Source organism: Nipponia nippon, unplaced genomic scaffold (assembly GCF_047370975.1).
Source record: "Nipponia nippon isolate SJK-2023a ecotype South Korea unplaced genomic scaffold, ASM4737097v1 scaffold_5, whole genome shotgun sequence".
Taxonomy (NCBI): Eukaryota; Metazoa; Chordata; class Aves; order Pelecaniformes; family Threskiornithidae; genus Nipponia; species Nipponia nippon.
In genome coordinates this window covers 39,386,467-39,410,011 of record NW_028262369.1, presented here as the reverse complement: position 1 = coordinate 39,410,011, position 23,545 = coordinate 39,386,467, and the positions used below count along the sequence as shown (strand labels likewise).

The window sequence follows — 23,545 nt, the reverse complement described above, 5'->3', positions numbered from 1 at the left end:
GAAAAATGAGAGAGAAAGAGGAGGGGGAACCGTGTTGATTTGTGAGGCTTTGGCTTTTTTTTTAAAGCTTTTTTTTTTTTTTTTTTTTTTTTTTTTTTGCAGAAGCTCCTAACGCTCAGGAAGTGGAATTTGTGGTTTAGGGGGCCGAGCTCTGAAGGAGTTGAGAGAGACAGAAAAGAAAAAAAAAAAAAAAAAAAAAAGCCAACTCAAGCACCATTGCTCCTTAAAGGGAGGCTAAATTTAAAGTCACCCAAACTAGCAGGCGGCGGCGCAAACCCCGTCTGCAGCCCAGCTTCCTTCACCCCTCCAAATGGGTAAGCGCTCTTGCTTTCCTCGCCTCGCGTGGGCAGATGTCGGCGGGCGGGCCGGGGTGGCAGCGCCCCCTCTCCTCACCTCGCCTCTCCTCACCTCGCCTCTCCCCCCCGCCGACCCGCCGCGCCGCTCCGTCCCTGCCTCAGCCGCGGCGGCTCGGGGAGGCGCCGGCCTCGCGCCCCCACAGCGGCCGGCCGTTGGCGGGCGCGGGCCCCGCGTGCCGCCCGGCGCCAACAACGGCCGGGCGCGCGGCCCTCGGGCCAACGGCCGGCGGGAGGAGAGCGGGGGCGAGCGCCCGCGGCTGAGCGGCGGCCAGGTGGGCTGCGGGACTCGCCTTCCCACGGGCCCGGGCCCGGCCTGGCAGGCTCCGGCCTTGCGCGGCGGGGCGGGGGAGGCCGGCCTGGCTTTTGGAGGGAAAAGCGCCGCGCCGGGACGAAAACATGCGGCAGAAGCGGCGCCGGCACCCGGAGCGCCCCCCACCCCCACCCCCCGCCCGGCTGCCGTTGCTCTCGGGGAGGGCGACGCGTTATCGGGCCGCTTTGATTTCTCGCCCCCCGCTCGCTGCCAGCCCCCGCTCAAGGATGAACCGAGGCGCAGGTGGCCCTGGGCAGCAACGCTCCCACCCGCCCGCCCGGCGCCGTGCCCGGGGGCGGCGCCTCCGCGGCGGCGCGGAGCGGCCCTGCCCCCGGCGGGCGCGGAGAGGCCGGTGCTTCGCGGTGCAGCCGGGGTCGCCACCTGCGGGGCACCTCCCGCGCCCCCGCCGACGGGATGCGCTCCGGCCGGGGCAGACGGGGCCGGGGCCCTTTCCCCGTTCGCAAACCGGAGGCCACTGACGGGAGGGGGAAAATACCCAAGCAGCCCCCCGAAGTGCCCCAAAAGACCCACACAAACGTGGTTTGAACTCGCTTTTTGCAAAGTGCCAAGTGTAACGACAGCGGCGGCCCGACGCTGGACGGGTTCGAGTGAACCTCTCCCGCCTTCCCCCGAGGAGCCGGGCTGGTTAACCCGGCCCCCGTCGTCCTCGGCCCCTCGGCTCCTCGCAGGCCCCCCCTGCCGGGAGGTTTCCCACCTCGTCGCTCTCCCCGCCCCGGCTTTCGGTGCCCGCAGCTGCAAGGTGCAGCGGCGCCAACAGCTGCGGGCTGCAGGAGAGATTCCGTTTTGTTCGTTTTCGCGTTATCGTGGTTGGCGCTGGATGGGTGAATCAGTCCCTCCGACAGCAGCAGCCTCCCAGGCGTCGGGTCTAGGCTGTCGGGTTTGTAACGACTCTCCCGCCCGCCCCGGCAGCAGCCCTCCGCCGTCCAGGCCCTCCTGGGTGGCGGGGACTGATAAAGCCCTTTCGGGTGCGTTTTGTTGCCGCCGCGGGCGCAAACATGGAGGCGCGGTGCCCCCGCTCCGCCGGCTGCGGCCGCGCTCCCGCGGAGGGACGGGGCTGCACATGACCGCCCCCGCCAGCTCCCTCAGCCCCGGCTCGTCCGACGAGCGGTGCCCGGCCGCTGCAGTCGCCTGTTCCCCGCGATCCGGCAGCCGCCGTCGGGCCGGCATCCCTCCTCCGACGGGCCGGGCATCGCTCGCCGTCGGGCCGCCGGAGCGTGGCCGGGGCGGCACCGGGGGGGGGGGGGGGCGGCGGGAGAGTGAGTAGCTGCGCTGCGGGGAGGGGGGGAGAGGCGAGCAGGGCCGGGGGCGGCGGCGGCCGGAGCCACCTGCGCGCCGCCACCTGCGCGCCGCCCCCGGCGAGCGGCCCCTCCCGGCCGTCGCCCCCGGCCCTCACCGGCGGGCTCGGCGCCTCCCCGCAGGTCGCCTCCCCGCCGCCGCCCCGCGGGAGACTCGGGGGTGACGCTCGCCGCCGCCGCCGTGTCCGGCGCTTGGAGAGGGAAGGCGGCCGCGCCGGCCGTGACAGCACCCCACCATGCCGAGGTCCTTCCTAGTGAAGAGCAAGAAAGCGCACAGCTACCACCAGCCCCGCTCCGCTGACGAGGACTACAGCCTGCGGCTGGAGACGGTGCTAGCCCAGATCTGTGCAGGTAGGAGTCCCCCGGTCAGAGCCCGCCCGTCCCGCACTGCCCCGCTGCCAGCGGCACAAGCACTGGCCGGTAGCTGTGCAGGCCCCCGGCGCCGCAGCCCCTGCGGGCCGATGCGGGGCTGGAGAGAGTCCGGCAGCAAATTCGGTGGGAGAGGGGCCGCCGCGGGAGGTGGCTGGTTCCCACCCTGGACCCGCACTGAGGAGCCCCTCGCCCCCTTTTCCCTGCAGACAGCAAGATCCCCGAGGATCCGGGGCTGTGCCGCACCGTCCTGCCCGAGCCGGAGCCTTCCCAAGGGCGCTTCTCCCCGGAATCCCACCTTACCGAGGCTGCCGATGGCACCTCCGAGTCAGCGCCCAGCTGCGAGGGCAGCGTCTGTGACAGGGTGTCCGAATTTGAGGATTTCTGGAGACCTCCCTCGCCCTCCGTCTCGCCAGGTAGGACCGGGGCGAGCGGGTCCGGCTGCGTGTCTGTGTCGGTGCCGTGGGGCAATGTTTCATGGCTGGACGCCGCCGTCGAAAACGAGTGGAAGGGACAGATTTCCCTCGCAGTGGGAAAAGGCAAATCTGTCCCTTCCACTCATTTTCGGGTTCTCTCTTTTCCAGCCCATCTCCAGGCTGTAGGAAAGTTGTGATGCCATCAGGCGTTGATTTTTTTTGGTTTCTGATTAATTGTTAGAGGCAAGCTGGTTATGTTTTAAAGGTCCTGGCATTTTCCTACAGGGTCCAGCTACCCGGAGTTCAGATGTTTTTTAAGACACTAAAAATTTCTACTAGGCTATCTATATATCTCTAGTAAACAGCGTTGACTTTGTGTTTTGTACTACCTGCTAGACGTTTTCCCTAACTCCCTTTCAGGTTATTTCTTGCGTCTTGCCTATAAAAAGGATCTCTCCCTCCCCCCCTTCTCGTTTTTTTTTTTTGTTTGTTTGTTTTTTTGTTTTTTTTTTTTGTTTTTTTTTTCTTTTCTAAAAACACATTCGTAAAAACGAGATTAAAATAATGACGGTCAGATTTAAACACCCCAAATCCAGGAAACTCACACTTATGGCTGCAGTGCCTGTCTCTAGCTCCCTCGTCCTGCCTTTGATGTGGTTGGAGCAGTGGGAGATGCTGTCCCCAGCCTGGCGCGAATACTTATCTCGTTTAAAAATACAATGGTGTCATTTTATAACAAAAATATATATATATAAAAAACACTTCTTATTTTTTCAGTTAAAAAGTGACAGATGGAAAAAAGAACAATTTCTGTCTTAGCAAAGGAAAAATTGTCTCAGCTTTACCAACAGCAGACACCAGCAAAAAAATACTTTGTCCCATTTCCCCACTGGTTTTCCCACTTCGTCTTTATAGTGTCCTTGCATGTCAACGGCTGATAGTAATGATGTGGGTTTGCATTTTTAAAGCCTCCCCCTCTTTTAAGTCTTAAAGCCCTTTGAGGGGACATTCAAAATGCTGCCCAGTATCATCACAGCTAGCTACGGGACAGTTTCAGTCTGTGCCAAGGACTGACTGGACCAAATGCAGGAATGCAGTAGTCTCTCTTTTGCTAATATTTCTGCATAACGTGTAGCAATGTGTGTAATTTTTATTCTAACAAATTTGTCCTGCTCCTCCTTCCCCAAATAATTACAATTTCTGCATGGGAAACAGATAATTTTTACGAGGTATCTAAAAGACAGACGTAAAATGGAGCAGGTATTTACCAGGGCTGCTCTGCCTTTTCCTCCTCCCCACTCATTTCTTCCCCCGCTGTGGGATTCGTTAGCTCCCCGCCACCCATCCAGCTACCCAGGGGAGGCATCTTTGCAAAATGAGGGTGACATCCCCAGATCAAGATTTTTCGGGGGGGGGGGGCACGGTACTGGGACTGTCTAATCCCATTCACAGGAGGAACGGGAAGGTAAGGGACTGCAAGTACCGTAAGGAAAGAGCTTTATTAAATGAACCACAGTGCATTGAGAGAGATGCTGTTATGTTAACGATGAAGGCAGTGGCAGCAAGATTAGATAGTCAGGCTTCCTCCCGCAGCTCCCCTCTGCCTTCCAGCTGCTTTGTCAGATTCGGTGCGAAGCTGGAATTTGTGCCTAGGTCACTTCTGCAAGACGCATTGGTGAGAGACTGGATTTCTATGATTGTGTTTGTCTGGGTGGGGTACAGTTTCTGTGCTTTGACAGGGAGGGCAGATGAGAAATGATGTTTCTAAATCATGCTCAGGGCAGGTGCGGTGAGTAGTACTATCACCCCCTTATCCCTAGAAGTGAACGTATGTGCAGGCTGTGCTTCAATACTTGGCGAAAGCCAGATTTCAGGTTTGTCTTTGAGTGCTGTGCTGCCGATCCAGGCAGGCATGCACAGACACAATACCTTTATAGGATTGTTAACACTCTAGTACATTGTTGACTCCATCAGTGCAATTCACTTTGTTATTTAACCTCACTTTCTATGTGTGTCTGTAATCACGTGTGTTTGCATATACAGAAGGTGCCTGATAGTTCAGTACAGCAGTGTATTAGTATCTCCTGATGAGCCTGTTGATGGTACAGTTTGGGAAGGAGCCTTTTACTGGGTGTAATGGAGCTGCACAGAGTCTGGTGTTTTGTGGTCTGTGGAGGAGGATGCTTGAATCTTTCTTTGCCGTGCATATCAATCTGTTCTCAACCATTTCAGGTTGAGTTTGCCTTGCCTTCAAAAAACAGCATTGATGTTTCTTCTCCCAGAAGTGGTCTATATAAAGGCTGCACAGAATTGCTAGCAAGAGGAGGGAGAATCTGTCTCTCTCTCCATGCTCTTCCCTTGGAGGCCTAGATGCTGTGGATCGGAGGAGACGCAGACACAGAAGTGCCCTGAAGTGTGGCAGAGCAGGGTTTGCAGGTCACTTTGATACTGGGTACAGGGCTTGGATGGCTTGAGCTTGCCCCTGAGAAGTATAGCATGAGTGGCTCCTCTGCACTTGTGCTTGAGAGGTCTCCAAAGCATGTGAGGTGATGGAAGGAACACTGCACGCAAACTGATCTGTGGTGCAATGTTTACCATGTCCTGTGTTGCCAATTGGAAGGGCTCAAAAATCAGGTCAGCCTTCCCTCTCCTCTCACTCAATGGACTGGCTTAGAAATCAAGATTGTAAGTAATACCTTATGGATATTCAGTTCTAGTGTTGAAATATTGAGGGTTTACATTTTCTTGCTTTTGTTTACAGTCTGGGCTAGAAGTTGACTTTAAGAGGAAAAAAAAAGTTACAACGAGAACAAGCAAACAAAAGGAAAGCTGAGGGCCTGATGAAATCATGCAGTTTCAAGAGCTGGGGCTTTAAGATAGTTTTGAATCTTGCGATAAAATCGTGAGAGATGGCAACACTGAAACTGGTTGCAAAGACACAAGACAGATGATGTGATGCTGACCACAACTTTGCAGTCAGTGCAGAACAGGAAAAATCATGCTCAGCACTATTCAGCTAATTTGATTTCATCGCTCTGTTCAAATGTCCCAGTTGGTATGTGCGCATATATTTCCAACCAAAAGACTGCTAATTTCAATGGAAGAATTTGAGACTGTTAACATCCGAAATTATGTAAAAGATAGGAAACAGTCAAGTCATTCAAAGCTCAATTTTCACCTCATTTCCCACTCCCTTCTCTAACCCTCAGTGACCATCTGCCTATCCAAATGGATATCTTAACACATCATACCTTCCTTCCCTAGCCCACTCCTCATTATCTTGGTTTGCCGAAGGCTGAGGAAGCCGTGGGAGCTGGGAGCTGACAGGAATGAGAAAAAACAAGAGACCAATTGTGCGTGGGCAAGTTTTTGGGTAAGGGAGGTTATTCTGGAAGCCCAAGTTGTAAGGGATGCCAATATCTCTGTGAAGGCATCGGCACTTCAGCAGTTAATTGAGTCATCTTTTCCTTGGTTCACTAAAACATTCATCCAGAGGAGACATTTGACTGCCCCAGTGGTGCTGCCTGTTGTGATGAAGAGTGAAAGCAGAGCACCTCGCGCATCTCTGGCAGACACAGTTGGGGTCTGGTACCACATGTTCCTGCCTAGCTGTGCTTTCCTCTATGCGAGGCTCCCTGAGCATTTGTGCCTTTAGACACTGATCTCGAAGGCTGTGCTCCTGCCATTGCATCAGACTCTGCTCTGGGCCTCCCAAGTGTGATTCATCTTGTGGTGGTGCCCACTGCCTTCGTGAGATGCTGTTGCCAGAGGTGAGCCTGTTAGAGCCAACTGAAGCCATCTGAGCTTGTCCTGGTGGAAGATCGCTTTGAATATAACTGCTAGGAAAATCTTTTTGTGTCTTCAATTTTTATACCAATGATTTTGCAAAGCTCAATGTTTTGGGTGGACTCAGTTTACTTAGAGAAACTCAGAGCAATCTGAAACAACCATGATTTTATTGCAGATGAGGGCTGATTTTAGTTTATTTTTTTCTGAAAAAGTGAGGCGTGGCATTCAAACACCTCAGAAGCTGTTCTTTATTTCATTTATGCTGCAGTATAGTTACGGACAGTTGTGGCCTGAAGTTGAGAGAGTAGATTTGGGCATTAAATTGTGCAACAAGCGGTTTTTAGTTTTGTTGAACAGGTAAATGTCGGCACTCTTGTTCCTTCTGGCACCTCCATAATGTTGTATTTCCTATATGGATGTGTGAGATCTACATCAGATCTTTAACATTTGGACTGTCAGCTTTGATGCCCATCTTGGGACACAGTAGACAGACTTTTCTGAGGAGCTGCAGATAAAACCAAAGGAAGTTGCAGATTGAGTTGTTTAGTGTCTCAACAGTCGGATCAGTGTGTGCTCACCTGGGCACCCAGAGATGGAGGTAGACAAAATTCGTGGCTGCTTTAAATAATTTGGCTGGGACAGCAGGTGAGTAGGTAGTACTGGATGCACTGACCCTACTGTGCAATATAAAATGTCCTCCCATTAGAGATGAAAGGGCAGCTTTAATGTACAGTACCGGGGTCTGGCTCTGGGCACAAGTCTGAGTGCTGAGACAATTCTGGCCCGTGATAGTGGCTGGATTGTGAGGCGCACTAATTGCCATGCCCTTGTGTTTCCGCAGCCTCGGAGCGATCCGTGTGTCCGTCCCTAGATGAAGCACCCCCCTTCTCAGTGCCCTTCAAACCGTACATGTGGAACAGCCTGGGTGGCTCCGAGCTGAGGCACCTTGTGCAAAGCTACAGGCCCTGCCCGACACTGCAGCGAACCTCAGCCCTGGGGGTCTTCTGCGAGCAAGGCTCCGAGCCTGCCCTCTACAGTGCAGAGTGTAGCTCCTCCCTCGGACTTTATGGTGACTTCGGCTCCCGGGGCCAGGGGCTGTTTGAGCGGCCGCAGGCAGCAGCGCCTGGACTCTATGCTGAGACACAGCCTGGGCTGCAGCAAGAGAAGGGGCCAGGTGGCATCAAAGTGGAGTCGGACCTCTTGTGCCGCCCATTGCTTATCAGCACTGGCTCTTACAAGTGTGTCAAGTGCAGCAAGGTAGGGATCCCTTTCTCCCATGCTGGTTATGACTCTTCCCCAGCCCCTTCTCCCTGGCAAGCCTGACCCTATGTGCTCTCTTCCCTCAGGTCTTCTCCACGCCGCATGGCCTTGAGGTACATGTGCGCCGCTCACACAGTGGCACGAGGCCCTTTGCCTGTGACATGTGTGGCAAGACCTTCGGCCATGCAGTCAGCCTGGAGCAGCACAAGGCCGTGCACTCGCAGGTGAGAGCGGGGCGGACTGCCAGGATGAAGGTCCGAGGGCCAGGGCCAGCTGCTTGCTTCGGCCAGCACTGGGGAGGCCATGAAGGCAATCACAGGGCAGTAAGCGGGCGTCTAAGCTGAGGAGAGGAGGAGAACATGGTAGGGCTGCAGTGGGCAGTTGTGGGTGAAGAATGTGGTAGCAGGCAGAGGAAAGGATGGGCAGCTAGTGAGCAAAGAGCAAATCAACAAATTAAAGAGCACAGGCTTTGTTTCCATTCCCCAGACCTTGCGTGCATCTGTGTTAAGCAATGGGCACTTTTGGTACTCCAGAAGTAACAGATAATAAATAATAAATTTTCACTGTCAGAGCTGGAGATTGTAATGCGGATGTGGACTTTTTTTAACAGCTAAAGCCACTCACTGTACTTTCTTTCGATGCAGCTCTCCTCATTCTTTCTCCTCCCCTCCCCCAAAGAAGTGAGTCTTCCCTTGTTTGTAGTCATTGTGTCTGTGCAGGGAACATCTGAACGACCAGTCAGGTATAGAGCACAGACTTCACCCGTCTCGACACACTCTGAGTCACACACCAAAAGAATATGGTAGTTAATTTTGGTAGGAGGACTTGTAACATTTTCCACCTGCTGATATTGTGCCATATTTCCCCTTCACCCACCCACTTGACCTGGCAAATCTTCCTTCTTCAGATTGGCTTTTGGAGGATAGAGTTACAGCAGTGGATTTTTGCTGTTTTATTTACAATTTCATGAGTGTGCAACAGCAGAGCACACAATGGGGGGGAAATACCTCATCACCCATTAAATAATGGTGAAAAGAGCAGCACTGCATAGTGTGCCCATGGAGGGGACAACATTTCAGCGAGAGTGCATTAAAAGCCAAATAAACTAAGGTGATTGTATGAAAGTGTAGCCGGAAGAGGAAGATGTGATGGTAGTTAAGGGATGGAAAGAAGAGATGATTTATGGTGGAAGAAAGTGGTGGAGAGGAGTATGTGAGGGAGAGGAGAGAGACAGCAAGGTCTTAATGCATTTAGTTTGATATGTTAAAGTAGTAAGCCAAAAAGCTGTTTTCCCCAGGTGCTCTAGGTACTTTTCACTTGAATTATAATGGAACTACAAATAAGCAGTTAGTTGCTACCCTGCCAGCAGAAGTCGGCCTGCCACAGAGATTTCCCAGGAGAGCCAAGCAGACCTCAGCACCCACTTTCCTGTGTACGGCAGAGAGGTGGCCTCTGAACAGTGCTGGAGCTGTTGGGCTTCCCAGTGGAGCGACCGTGTCTTGGGCCCCTGCTGATATGTGCAGGCGGACTCTGCCTGGTTGGTCAGGGCTGCTCCCACCTGGCCATTCCTGCCAGCAGGAAATGCTGTTCAGTTAAATTTTTGTGAGGAGTGGTGCACAGCACTGGGAGAGGGTGCATTATCTTTTTTTTATCATGTGGTGCTATCATGCCAGTGTTAGCATCTCCTCAGGCCAGTCCAGCTCTCTGGAGAAGTGGGAGTGCTTGCTAAGGCAGAAGGGGTGACAGTGATGTGCTACCAGGCAGTTTGTTGCTGGTGGGATCGCTGGCGTGGTGTAACGCGTGCGTGTTTGGGCTCCTCTCTCTGCAGGAACGCAGCTTTGATTGTAAGATTTGTGGCAAGAGTTTTAAGAGATCTTCTACTTTGTCCACCCACCTGCTCATCCACTCGGACACCCGGCCCTATCCGTGCCAGTACTGTGGGAAGCGGTTCCACCAGAAATCTGATATGAAGAAACACACCTTCATTCACACAGGTCAGCCCTGCAGCTGGCGGTGTTCAGCCCCAACTGTGGGGGCAGGTTGCTGAAGAGGTCTCTCTGCAGCAGTCCGTTCCTCCTCAGCTCAGACAGTACGTGCACTTCCCTGTGCTTCTCACTGCCCTGCTGCTGTTCATGCTGTCTGAGCTCTACTCGTGCAAAGGAGGGTGATTTGAATGCGGTTTCATGAACAGCAGCTGCAAAATAACCCAAATCCTCGCAATCCAATCAGTGTACCCTTAGGATCCACCAATGTTTATTCAAAGGGCTTTTGTGTAAAATGATTTGTAGAGTATTATATTCGTGTAGCCTTGATTTACAGCTGAGGTCCTTGGAAAATGATAGGTGAATTCGATCGCAGCATTTCTTTTTGAAGGATCTACCAATTTACAATAGCAACAACAGGAGTCTCCTCCTCTAGAGCAAACACTAAACTGGAGGGCCTAGGGTCCAACTCTTAGTCTAAATATTTGTTCAGAGATTGTCTGCACTTCCACCCGGACTTTCTGAGAAATGGCTGCAGTTTGATACAGAATGGAAGGAGAGCTGCAGAGTTCTCAAGTTTCACTGTTAGTAATAAACATGGAAACTAATAAAGTGCAGGTGAATCACCGAAGGAAATAGTTTTAAAAATATCATTCAGTGAGAAGGCAGTTTTATCAGAAATCTTCAGAAGAAAATCTTGCCCTTCAGACCTGCACCATTCACTTAAATTTGAGGGAAATGAATGATGTGTGAGAGACAGAAGCATTTGTAGACACAAAATAACAGCTGTACTGGCCAAACCCAAGGTTCAGATGACCAAAATCCTGTTTCCTGATAGTGACCACTAGCAGATATCAAGTGTGAAGCCTAAAAATGGCAAATGTGTAGAGAGATGGCTTTATATGTAACGCTGCTTGGTTGTGACTTTTCTAGGCGACAAGCAGTAAACAATAAATGTTACTTACAAAGATTTTCCACCACATGTTTGCTGGATGAAAATCAACTATTTAGGAAGTAACACAAAAGGTATTTCGTAGTAACTTTTTCAAATGAGGCTTGATTAAGTAGAATTTCAGCCAAATTCTGAATCAGTCAAACCCATTATTTTGTTGTGAGATCAGAAACTGTGCCTGGGCTTTTAAATTGCTAATAGAAAACCAGGTCCTTACCTGAATCAGGGATCCCTTTCGTATGCAGCATACAGTTGTGAACTCAGCCTCCAGCATATTTTGTATTATTTTATTTTTCTGAGAACCTGATCTTCAAACGTACAAAGAGTTTGTTGCTCCAGCTGAAGTCAGTGGGCTCTGCAGGTGCAAAGCCACTCTGAAAATAAGGCTTGGTTTTGTGGTTGGGTTCCCTTTTATCCGTTATTTGATAATAAACACTATGAAAATGCACTGAGATCTTGCTCCCATGGAAGCCAGTGGAGTTTTGCCACTGACCCCTGTGTAGGAGAAGTTCCGGAGGCTGGATTTATTCCCATTTACGTTGTTTGCCTGGAGGAGAAGTTCAGGCCTGGCTCGGGGTGACTGCGAGAATTGCAGTGTGGGGAACGGAGAGAAGAGCAGATCTCTGGATGAACCCTGCCCTTCAGGGTTCACTTAAGGGCCCTCATACCTCCCTTGGGGACAGACCCCAGCTCACTGGGTTTGGCTTAACAGCCTGCATCTATCTATTCTGCCTGCCCCCATGCTGATGCTATAATAATCGATGTCAGGCATTCAGCACGACCCAGGGGTCTTTCCAGGAGTTCCTGATGTTTCTAGGACACAAAGCCAGTTTAAATCGCACAGAGCCCATGCAGCCAAATGTATTCACAAGTTACGGTGTCCTGGGAGCGCTCCGTCCTTCAGGCTGCTTCCAGGACTATACTGGGCCGATGGAGGTGCAGCCAAGTCTAGGCCTGCTCAGCTGCAGTGCAGGCTCAGGTAATGCTTCGGGGCTCCCAATCACATGTTTTTTATAAGAATGACTTTGGTAATCACACAGGAACCACTTTGATTAGCTCTAAGGCCCCATGTGCATTTCCTGTCCTGCGTAAGCAGCATGTTGCCTCTTTTACACCCTCTCTCTCCCGCCTTCTGCTTGCAGGTGAGAAGCCTCACAAGTGCCAGGTGTGTGGAAAAGCCTTTAGTCAGAGCTCCAACCTTATCACCCACAGTCGGAAGCACACAGGCTTCAAGCCCTTTGGCTGTGATCTGTGTGGCAAAGGCTTCCAACGAAAGGTGGATTTACGGAGACACCGGGAGACACAGCACGGCCTGAAATGAATCCAGCTGCAATACAGAAAGCACCTACAACACTATGAGAACAGATGCCCTTGGCTTCCCCGCTGGACCTGAGCCCTGTCTTGAGCACAGGCCCTGGCATTACTTTTCTGACCAGGAGCTTGGAGAGGAAGGGACAGGGCCATGCATGGACAGCTCAACCTGAATGACTGCAAAAGCGGAAATTAAAGGCTGGGGTTTCTCTCTTTCTCTCCCCCTCTCTGTTTCTGAAAGAACACTGGAAAATAAGCCTTTTAGATATGAAGCCTGCTGATACTCCAAAGACAGATAAGCTACCAAATATCTGTAAGCTGGAAAATGTTTCTCCCATGGCCAAGATGAACCCCGGAAGCTTTCAGTAGCTTCAGTCACCTTGCAGGGACACATGGGTATAACAGTGTTTACATGGTAATGACAGAGAGCCATCAGCATGTGGTGTGGGGAGCGCTTGCCTTGGTTGAGTTTCCGTGCTGAATGGCTTCGCTCTTGGTTTCCTGTCAGGAAAACCTGGAGGATCGGGACTGAACTGTGCAGTTTGACATCTTGCGGATTTTCAAGCAAAGGTATCAGCTTGGGCCTGATCCTGCTCTCACCTGTTCTGGTGCAAATCAGGAACTGCATTAACAGAGAGGCTCTTTTTCTCCTCCCAGAGCCATCTCTGCACAAGGCCTGGCTGTGTGCATGTGTGTTTGAGGGATGGGGGGTTACTTCTTGCTGCATCCACTGGGGAGAAGGAAGCTTGGGAAAGGCAAGTGGAAAAGCCAAAGCACAGAGTTATGCCTTATAACTAGAAACCCATCCAACAAGTGATCCTGAGGAGGGCACGAGCATCGGGGAGGCACAGACTTTCTGTCCAGAACCATTACTGGCTTCCGCCCTCTGGGCTTGTTCTAATACCTGGAAAATAGCTACTCAATAGCATCATTTGTATACTTGGTTTTGTTTTTTAATTTTTAAACTCAGCTGAGGTGGGCAGGAATCATTATGTATAATTGACTTAATTTGCCTTAAATGACCCTGCATGTGCCTCAGCTAAAAAAATGCTGTTTTTACTTTGTTGACAGGTTTGTCAATGTCCTTATTTAGATTTTATGGAGTGTCTTATGTTTATTGGTACATATTTATTGTTTTAAGTTAATAAAGTATTGAGGATGGTTCAGAGTGATTTTTATTTAATATGTAACTTCAGCACATTTGCGAATGTTAGCCATTACAATGATGCACCACACTGATGGTCAGGGATACGGCATTCGAGGAGGGAATGCAGGCACAGCAGAATTTGCACAAGGGCTCTGGTGATTAAAGAACACCGCTGTTAGGTTTATTTGTCCAGCTCCCACTGATTTCAGTTAAATGCTTCGCACTTTTGAAGACGGGGGTGTACTGTGCTTAGGACTGTCACCGTAAAAGAGTTTAGAGAGGAAACCGCAGTTTTAAGTGTCTGCTTTGGAAATGCAGACTGCCAGAAGTCCCTGCTCAGCCCAGGAGGAACTTGAATGTCCCCCCTCGAGATTAAATGTCTGTAACCAGGAGTTTGCAGGGACACCTGAGCAGCAGGTGCGTCATTTATACTTAAGCCTGTTGGGACTCACAGAATCGCCTTTTGCCTGCCTGCCTTGTCAGCAGAGCTTGCTCCATCTGGCAGTCGCAGCCCATAGAAAAGAAGCAGGAGGATGACGGAGGGGTCCCTTGTCCTTTCCCCAGCAGAGCACAGCATGGCAGCCTGGGCTTTCACATGCGCACAGAACCTTGTCTGCCCGCAAGGATATATACTCTTGTTTCCAGCTTTGTTCGTACTTTTATTGTGGATAAAACCAGTGAGCAGAGGCCCCCTCTGCCCTGCTGGGCTGGCCCAGCCCGTGGGGCACCCTGGCTGTGGCCCTCCACCTGCCGTGGTGCTTCTGCTTGCTGCCACCTCCGAGAACTTCAGCCGCAGCCCCTTCCTCGCAGGGTTGCCCCCGCCGGCCGCGGCTGAAGCGTACCTCTGCAGGGCTGCCCCAGCACGTGCCGCTTGGGCGGGGGTCAGCTCCTCCACACACGGTCACCCAGACCAAGGCTTCGCAGGTGGGGCTTTTATCAAACAGAAACACGGCACACAATCACAGCGGTCAGGGTGAGAGCACGCAGGAGCTGCCAGGTGCTCTGAAGACCGCCTTAGGCCCATTATGCTGGGTTAATTAATGCAGAAGATCAGTGTAGGAGACTAAGTGGTAATGGGGAAGGCCTAGTGATGCACTGGGCCCTGCCCAGACCAGGGGAGGCTCCAAGGAGCGGCTCAGCGTGTGGCACAGGTAGGCCTGGGGCAATGCTTGATATTTATTTTACAAGGAAGCTGCTGTTGTGGTGGGGTGAATGCTGGCCGGGGGCACTGGGCACGGGGTGGCCGGGGTGCAGCAGCCAGCTCCAGCCCCTCTGCCTTCAGGAGGGCCTTTTCCTGCCAGGCACAGCCTCCCTCCCTGCAGGCAGCCCTTACTCCAGCAGGCCCCGAGTGGGCTCAGTCGCTGGCATTTACCTTTAAAACTACCATAGCAACGCGTGCGTGCCCCCCCCCCCCCCCCGAGCGTCTCATTTTCAAACAGGACAACTAGCGTGGTTTGAGCCTAGGGCAGAGCTGCTGGCTGGGGTTGGGCGGCCAGGGGAGAAGGCAGCCGCTGGTGGGGTGGGAGGGCCCCGCAGGGTGGACACAGCCTGGGTGACAGGACTGTTCTTCAAGAGAAGAAACTTGGCGGGTGTTTTTATTGGTTTAAGTGTGTCTTCCTCCAGAGTGTCTTGCAACTTACTGGTATACCTCAGGGCACTGGTGTTGAGCCGTCACTCAGTCCCGAACTCCTCTGAAACGGTGGTGCGTGGCTGTGTGGGAGGGTGTTCCCCACCTCACCAGCCCCGCTTGCATCGAGCACCGGCTCAGCTGCCGATTTGGGTGAAATGCAGCTACCTCTGGGGAAAAAGTCACTGCTTTAAGGTGGGGAACTTGAAATGAAGAGGAGGAAAATAAGATCTATCTGGGGAGAATCAGAACAGGCTACTGAGAGGCCGCAGTGCAAGTCGGAAGATTGGAAATATCTCTCTCAATGTTATTACTGCGTGCCATTAAAAATGCATTATGCATATTACATGACTCATTATTCATGAAGCAGGTTCCATACCTTTTGTCTGCTGGAGTAACAGTAGAAAGGGTAAGGAGAGACGCTGGAGCACACCTTTGTTTCTTTCTGTAAATTTTTAATGACACCTCGAGCTAACCAGTTGGTGAAGCTCAGTTCCTGCATAAAAGTGGAAAGGCAGAGCTATCTACAGGACGACTAAGCCTTTCAGAAGCTAATTTGAGCTTGTGTTCATCCACACCAACGATGATTAAATTACCTATCAAGTGTGCAGAGCTATCAGGATTCAGGGCATTGAAAAACAAGGTGAATTTATCTGATTGATTTAAAAGACACGGGTGGAACAAGTGGGCTAAAAAAAAGAAAAAGTCTATCCCTTATAGATATTATAAAAGTACTTCTCCTGGCAAGCTAACGAACTTGTTACTTTGCCTCCAAAAGCTGTTTTGCCTGCCCAGAAAACAAATTTATTAGTTGGAATCAAAATGCTTTATCCAAATCAGTTAGCAGGCTGAATTAATTCATGAGGCAGAAACAAAGCAACTTATTAGGTTCCATCCTTATGCCGAGCAGAGATGTTTAAAATTAAAATATGCAAACATCATCTGTGTTTTCTATACAGTCAGTTTCCAAAAGCTGATAGTAACACTCAGATTGGATATTGCAACACAAGGGAGAGAGCACCTCTTCTGGGTCTTGCTCCTTCCTCAAGCAAAACTTTTGTTGCAGTTGATGGGGGGGGAGGGAGGAAGAGGTTTCTAGAATAAGCTCTGGGTGAAAGATTGCGAGACTCGTGCAACTGTATTTGCAAGCTGTGCCGCTGTTGCACGTTGATAAAAGAGTGCTCCTCGAGTCTCTGAGTTTTCCTGCCTTAAGAGAGAAAGACCAAACAGGTCAGTTGTGTGTCAAATTCATCTCCAGCATAACCCCAGTTCACATCAGGAATGGATTTTGCCTTTATTTATGATTTGGGTCTTACTCTAAACTTAATAGTGAAATATAGCTCAGCATACAGCCCTTTGAGGGAATTCTGATTTAGAAAAGCACTGAAATATGCATGTAAGTCAATGAAGTGCTTCTCTAGCAGGGACCTTACGCGATGCCTGCTCAGAGTTAACATTCCAGAGGTTTTCCTTGCTGAATCCTGGACCTCACTCCATTCCTGAGCCACATCCTCTCTGTCTGGCATGTTTTCACCTGCAGTGGAGGTGGCTTCTGAGAATGCCAAAGGTAATTGTAGTTCTTTATTTTTTTTTTTTTAATTGTCAATAGGAGAGTGGTAATTTCCAGTATTTTTTCCTCTGAGTAATAAAGCCATCTAAATAGATTTAAGGGATGTAAACGTCTGTAATGCATTATAAGGCATGTAAAGTGATGGAACCAGATTTGAAAAGACATTTGTGCATCTAAAGCTGGAGACAAGTCTGAATATGTATTGGGTGTGGGTATCTAGTTGTGTCTTTGCCCAATTAGTCGGGGCCGGGGGGAGAAAAAGGAAAAAAAAAACAAACCAACACATGAGTCTCAGAAAATTTCCTGAGTCTTTATCATACCAGTTTGTAATATACACAACATATGGACTATAAATAGAGGGAGCACATAAATCTGGAAGAAAATGTTTCATATGTTATAAAAATGCTTGGTACACCTTGTTAGAATAATGTTGCCTAATGGATTAACCTGGAGCATGTGATAAATCTTTCAAATAAGATGAAAGCAAAGCACTTTTGTGTGCTTGTTCCATCTGGATTTTTTTTTTTTCATAGAGATGACACAACAGAAAAATACTGAATAAGGCAAACCCAGAAAAAAAATAACGTGACAGCTAATGAAATTATTTCCTTCTTTTAAATACCATCCAGCCAACTTTCTGATGTGTGTGTGATCTCCCAGCCAGCTGGATACTACCATGCATGGGGAGCATCTGCCCCCGGCTCGCAGAGGCCCAGCTTGCCAAGGCGCCGGCAGCAGTTGCTGCGGCAATGCCAGGCTCCTCGGCTTAAGCGGCCCCGAAGGCGCCTCGGCTGCTGGCTCGTCCTGCCAGCTCCCTCCTTGGTGCACGGGACGGGGGTGGCTGGTCAGCCAAGGGCACTGGCAGGAGCGCAGAGCAGCGCAGCATGCATTTAAAATGGCCAATATATTCCATTGATTTAGTTACGGTAATGTAGCCAGCGGGCATTAAAGGGAAATTGTAATCCCCTGAGGTGATAGACAGTTCAGTATGAGATATCTACTTATATTTTACGCTTTCTTTTTTTTTTTTTCCCCTATGAATAATATGCTCCCAAAACTCACTGATAGACTCAACAGATAGACTCAACAGGCAAGTTCAAAGGGGAAAAAGAGGTAGCAGCGCAAGAGGCAGGAAGCTGACCTCTGGAGTTCAAAAGAGTACACTCATCTGCCAAGAAAAGAGGCAAAATAGATGTTTTCAGTATTTCACAGAGGGAAGTTTAAGTATTGCAGTGAAGACCCACAAGAAATTAATTGTATTTCATTAAGTGATCAGCCAGCAGAGATTAGACGTTTACTGGGTCTAAATTGCTTGCAGTGGCTGCTTCTAGCGATTAATTTACCCTGATTTAAGCCAATGGATCTTATGTTATCTGTTAAACCTGCTAAATTCCCAACTTCACAAAATGTCAGCACTGCCTCTACTGTTGCCTTTTGCCTCTCTGAAACACAGCAACATGGATAGACGGGCAGGAGGGCAAGACCAGCTCCTGAAAAGGGAATAAGCGAAAAATAGTCTGTTCCAGCTCTTTGAGCCACTGCAGGAGCGACAGTTGTGGGTGTAGACATCCCTTATATTGCACATCCAGCAGTCGGGTAGCTCGGACCCACTGGACCAGGATGCTCTTGCTCGCACTGAGTAATAGCAGGCGTGAGTCAGGGCGCTGGCACCTCGAGCTCTGAGAGCAAAGAGCTGGGTCTTCCTTTGTGCTTGTGCTGGGCTTTGCGCTGCAGGGGCCTGACCTTTGCTGAGCTCTGCTGTGTACTCTACGTATCTGCTGTCAGTCAGTTTTGGAATTATTTCTGTTTTCAGTAGCTTGAATTAACATTAATTGCAATCGAGAAGAGTCTCCTTCCTGTGTGATATTTCCACCACGGCTGAGGCATTTTGCTTGTGAGCTCCGCTGCCCCGGGAGCCAGGTAGCCTCGCTCCTTCCCTGCCTGTTTGTCAAGCCCGGCCTGGCTCCGGTGGGGCTCGCTGCCGTTGTTTCCTACAGGGGTTTGGCAATCTCTGGACTGATTTCTGTGGCCAGTTGAGGTGGCGAGGCCGTTTGCCACCTCTCCCTTCATCCCAGGCGAGGGGGGCGATGTTCCAGCGGGCGCTTCCGTCCCGGTTTCCCCAGCCCAAGTTGCGTCACAGACCCTTGCAGGGATGGAAAAGAGCAGTTGCATTTATGGGAGGAAGGGGTTTTATGCAAGTGGGGTGAGCTCTATCCTCTCTTACTCTTCCCTAAATTCTAAATACCTCTGTCTGAAACCTTTCACGCCGCTCACGGTGGGACTCCAGCCAAATGTGGGGCCATGGAGGATCATGTGCCTGCTTAAGTGTGAAGTGCCTCAAACTGCTGGGCACCAAATAATTTCAGAGGGGGAGATGTTCGACTGTTACTTCTCTCTTTTGAGACTGCTGTGGTTTGGTTTTAACTGTGGCTCTTTCCACTTGCCATTTGGATGTCCGTTTTGTTCCTCTGCATGTTCGGTTGCTGAAATCTCATGTTTGAGCAACTTTTTCTGCGGGCCTCTGCATGATGGAGAAGACTGCCGCAGCCTTTGTACTGATGCTCTGGCACTGTTAAGGACATCATTCTCTCTGCTGGTGTTTCAGATCTCAGTAGTGGCCAGAGAGCCAAGGAGCTCTCTGCAAAATGCAGGTATAAGGAGACACGATTCTCAACCCAGAAAGTGTGTTGGATCCTAAGGATCCCATACAGGAAAGAGTAACACAAAAGGACAGTTGCGCCGGCTGGGTTGGGTTCTGCCGCTTTTCATCCAAATGGGGGGAAATGCTACAGTTAAGCAGCATGACTGGACATGTAGCATGTGTTACAGTGAGCGTGTCTGTCGTTGCTGGTAGTGAGAGCCTCCTAGGTAAACGTTATTGCCCTCTGTCTGATCCCTCTCCCGTTAGCTGTGTGGTGGGAATTCAGCTGATAAGCAGTGAAGCTCCCTGAGGGCACAAGCATTGGCGGGTGGATGAAGTCTCTGATGACAGTGCCACTGCCTCTTGGCCAGAGTGGCCTGGCAATGCTGGAGGTCTAGTGGGCTTTCTTTTGCGGCTGGGGGGGGGATAAAAAGGTAAAAATCTCCAACAACAAAAAACCTCCTTGTTTCCCTGTGCTTTATTTTCCTGAATGCTGTAGAAGCCAACAAATACTGGGCCTCGCTTCCCACCCAAAAAGCTGCTTATCTTTCTCCTAGCTGGGCTGCAGGTGCTGCCCTGCCTGTTCTCTGCTGCCGGTGATTCAGTGCCGTGTGTTTTCCTTGACGCCCCGTGCTGTGAGAGAAGGGGGTCACGTCTATGTGAGAGCTGGTGGTGGCAGATGCCCTTGCTAAGAGCTGGCTCCCACGTGTGGGCTCCCGGCCGGGCCGGTGCATGGCAGGGACGGACCTGTGACCGCGCAGCCCTGCTCCTGACCTGCCACGCACCTGGCCTGTGTTTTGAGCGCTCTGTTTCCTACTATTTCAGCCCCTTTACTCCAAAGGGGTGCCCTTATGTTTATTGTGAATAAAGGGTGGTGACTGAAATCAGGCGTATAGGCTAAAGGAGCTGAAGTACCCCTTTAGCACAGCCCGCAGTAGCCAGGGGGCATGGCATAGTCTCCAATCACATTGACGCCACAGCCTTCCCAGCCATGCTTCTGGGAGGTTTCATGTTTTCCACAGCATAACAAAGTGTGTTGTCAACTTAAACTAGTGTGAAATGGGCCTAATTCCTCATCTGGCAGTAAAACAGCTTTTCAAAGACGCTTTTTATTGTTAGCTTTGTACAAAGCCCTCTTCATGTGACTGAGAATCTGACTTAACAGCTTTATATGATGCCGTGAAGACTGAAATTCACTTCTGTAGGACAAAAAGAAACTAAAATGTCCCTTTGTGTAAAGGCTGGTCAGGGCTGAGGAGCAGGGGGTGGGGGATAGGGCAGATGCCATCAGTATGAGAAAGCTGTGGGCCAGGGGACCGTGTTTAACTCCACCCAACCACAGCAACAGAGACCTGCTCAGGACTCCTTGTTTGCAGTCCTATAAACTTGAAAGAGTAATTTCAAATAGGGTAATTGCACATCTTGCTAACGGTGGTGCTCGGTTGTATGTTGTAACAGTGGTTGACAAAGAGGTGGAGGAAACTCCACCACAATACTTCAGAGAAAATGTGTGTGCAGCAAGTGGCTCTGGCACGTCCAGCCTCTGGGCAGCCGTGGCCAGAAAGGTCAGGCTAAGGATTCGTGAGGTGGTGCTGGAGCGATTTGATTCCTCCACAGGAATGCCTCAAACACCTCGAAAGGGGAATACGACCTGAATATGACTTGGGAGATGGAGTACTCAAATACATGCTGCGATCCTGAGGAAGGAAAACCTAGGCTGCACTCGGACACACAGAGCTAAGAGTGTGCTGGATGGTCAATAATTAGCTGGGGAGGGGGGTGTGCAAAGCATTGCTGGTGGGGCTGATAGCTCAGAAACCTCCAGGTACGAGGCATATTGACTGTAACATATCTGAAGAGTTTCCTTGGCACGGGGAAATCTCGAAGTGGCCTTTCTGGATTTACAGCGGCATTAGGAGGTTCTGTGTGCTGCTGTGACACTGTGGCCTGAGCTTTACCTTACCATGAGTACAGAAAAGTGTCTTTCTAGGGGCTCCTCTAAAAGAACCTTAATTCCTGGACCCGTGGTATATTACTGTGAAGTGTCTTGGCCTCTGGTAGTGAACTTGTGGCACAAGGGAATATTTGTAAGGAAACACATGGCCAAAGTTTCAGTCTCTTTTCTACTGCTGGTTTAACTGATCATCGTGTTGTAACCAATCCGTAACTCCCCTTTTGGGGGTGTGATGTTCCTGCAGCTCCCGAGTGTTATCAGATTGATTTCAATGCAAGCTTAGTGTGTCTGAGTAAAGTTTTCAGGGTTAGTTTCCTGCAGGGCTTCACAGTGGGCCTGTAGGTAAGCTGTCTGGAGGGATAGGTTGGCTGCTGTGGTGGTCTTTTACGACCAGGAAAGCTCCAACACCCTGGAATTTCCAGTGGGGTTGGGAGGCAGTCCATTAGAGGTAGGTGTACATGCAGATCAGCTTGTGGCTTGCACATTTTTGTTGTTCTGGGCAATATCTGTTGACTGTTCAGAGGGCACGAGAGCCCCAGGTGTCAGGTGTTATATATCTGATGAAGAGATTCACTTGTGGAAAAAGACTCAGCAAAATGTTACTCTTGTACTTCTCAAGTGCTGCCTGGGATGTGTTGCAGACTGAAAGAGGATTATTTTAAGAGAGGTGGTCAAAGAGCACTGCTATAAATTTACAGTCCAACAGTCCCAAACAATAATTCTGTTCTGTACAACCTTCTACCTAGTGAGTTTGGCCCTAAGTTGTCCAGCAAACAAATATGTCACTAGGATTCTTCCTGTGAATATACTGAACACAAGTCTCGTTTTTTTCTTTTCTTCTATGCTTATTTAGTAAATATGGAAGAGAACCTCTTTTCACGCTCCTGTTCCTTCTGAAAGGCCCCTAAAATGAATGCCCATCAACTCCCACAATGAAACTGTTGGACGAAAGGAATATCCATAGGTTACTGAATGGTGCTGAAGCGCTTTTGCTCTAGTTCCCATGTTGCTTTGCCTCTCTCCCCCTCTTCCCATAACGCAAGCTCTGCAACTGCCAAAGCCACACCTGACTGATGATTTTTAGCAGGAGGGAGTACACACACATAGGGAATTGACCCTCAGGATAGGAGGGACCTAAGAATTGAAAACTGAAGTGACTTACACCACTCAAATTACATTTCTGTTGCTTTCAGCCTTCTGACAAAAGCTGTTTCTCTGCTTAGATATGTGTTTTTTGCTAGAACTCTTTCTAATAAGCTGGGGCAAGAGAAATGGGAGAGAAGGGGGCAGTTCCCTTCCCTTGGAACAGAGTCAGCATTCCCAAAAGCTGCTGTCAGCTGGGAGCCAGGGCAATGGTGCCCAAGTTCTTGGAAAAAGCAGGACCAGTATTAGATGCCAAGTACTTTGGAGGACCTGTCATGAAGCAATAAGGTCAGTAATTTCTTCTTCACCTGACAGACCTTTTGGGGTCTGTTCAGGACAAGAATGTATGGATTTGTTAACGTACTCACCAGTGGTCCTTAGCCCTTCAGCTATCATGTGGGTGAGTCGCAGATGCAGGAATGCACGTGCGTGCACACAGTTTTACTGTGCGTTGCGGCACTTACAGCTGGCTTTCTTCCTGTGGTTAAAACCTTCACGCACGCTTCTTGGGATCTGAGCACAACGGAAACAACCTTGCAAAGTAAACACATCCACCTAGAATTTTTATTTTTCCAAATCACTCCTTTAGCTAATGTTTCAAAGACACATACGCACCACATCTGGTGCAAACCAAATATTTTCAGTCTGTTGGATCCGAGTCAATATTTGCCCAAGGTATTACAAAGATGGTCATGAAGTTCTGGCTAAAGGGAAAAGTGCCCTCGTTGAGGATTGGTCTCGGACTTACATGTGAGCGAAGGGACCCAGAGCTTTGTGACAGGGCGTCTCTGACACCGCCGGTCCTGCGCTGCTGCTGCTGCTAGTGATAGTTTCAGGTGGCTCGCTGGATGACTGGCCCCTGTGCGCTTGTGCAGACAGGGCCTGACTCATCACCGGTGCTGCTGGGGGACTGGCACTGCTGGTGCACCTTCTCCGACCTGCTGGGCCATTCCCCTGGGGCAGCCAGACGTGGTGGAGACATTTGCAGCAGAAGGCTCCTTGCTGGAGCAAAGGTGGTGAATAAATCAGTGCAATCTGCCATGCTGGTTGTGCTCCTGTTCCAGATTTTTGCACCAAACTGCTTATTTTGTGTGACTTGTGGGTTCCTGGTGCCACTGCAGTCTCTGTGTAGGCTTCCTGCCGACAGACACGCTGTACTTGCAGTTGAGTTGTGGAAGCTGGCCTAATTCAGAGTTGAATCAATCCTAGAAATGGTATTAAAATGTGACTTGCCTTTCGGTCAACTGAGACTCGCTTGGGTAAACAAAGGTCAAATCTTTAGTTTCTTTTTTGGTATTTACCTAGTTCTGTATATAGCCAAACTCCCATTGCCCCAAGAGCGTTTAGGAGCTGACTCACATGTGACAGATTTGTCTAACTGACATCAAAGAGCAAGAACGTG

The 23,545-nt window shown here is 50.3% G+C and overlaps 2 protein-coding genes across 9 annotated transcripts in view; one reads left to right on the top strand and one right to left on the bottom strand.

Annotated features, from left to right (window-relative positions):
* The first annotated feature begins 263 nt into the window (after positions 1 to 263).
* On the top strand, positions 264 to 13,225 carry GFI1 (growth factor independent 1 transcriptional repressor). Of its 3 annotated transcripts, none has more exons than XM_087731967.1 (7): positions 264 to 314; positions 2,106 to 2,333; positions 2,561 to 2,767; positions 7,398 to 7,813; positions 7,903 to 8,040; positions 9,645 to 9,810; positions 11,893 to 13,225. In XM_087731967.1, the coding sequence occupies exons 2-7, from the start codon at positions 2,219 to 2,221 to the stop codon at positions 12,069 to 12,071; spliced, it is 1,221 nt and encodes a 406-aa protein (XP_087588093.1). In that variant the 5' UTR covers positions 264 to 314; positions 2,106 to 2,218; the 3' UTR covers positions 12,072 to 13,225. The 3 variants fall into 3 exon arrangements, with proteins under 3 accessions (XP_087588093.1, XP_087588095.1, XP_087588094.1); XM_087731969.1 differs by having other exon boundaries at positions 9,645 to 9,905; positions 11,893 to 11,981; XM_087731968.1 differs by lacking the exon at positions 264 to 314 and adding an exon at positions 1,578 to 1,652.
* Positions 13,226 to 16,790: 3,565 nt separating this feature from the next.
* RPAP2 (RNA polymerase II associated protein 2) overlaps positions 16,791 to 23,545 on the bottom strand; it is a 64,801-nt gene continuing 58,046 nt past the window's right edge. For 5 of the 6 annotated variants that reach the window (XR_015698626.1, XR_015698628.1, XR_015698629.1 and 2 more), the window contains 2 exons: positions 22,512 to 23,348; positions 16,791 to 18,548 (listed from right to left, as the gene is read on the bottom strand). The gene's annotated coding sequence lies outside the window, so the exon portion shown is untranslated. The remainder of the gene's footprint in view (positions 18,549 to 22,511; positions 23,349 to 23,545) is intronic. The other variant, XR_015698627.1, reaches the window with a different exon arrangement.

Excerpts from the sequence above, each read along its gene's own strand:
- GFI1 (XM_087731967.1), top strand. The coding sequence starts at position 2,219 with ATGCCGAGGTCCTTCCTAGTGAAGAGCAAGAAAGCGCACAGCTACCAC. Across the intron at positions 2,768-7,397 it reads CTCGCCCTCCGTCTCGCCAG|CCTCGGAGCGATCCGTGTGT; the intron begins GTAGGACCGGGG and ends GTGTTTCCGCAG. Across the intron at positions 8,041-9,644 it reads ACAAGGCCGTGCACTCGCAG|GAACGCAGCTTTGATTGTAA; the intron begins GTGAGAGCGGGG and ends CTCTCTCTGCAG.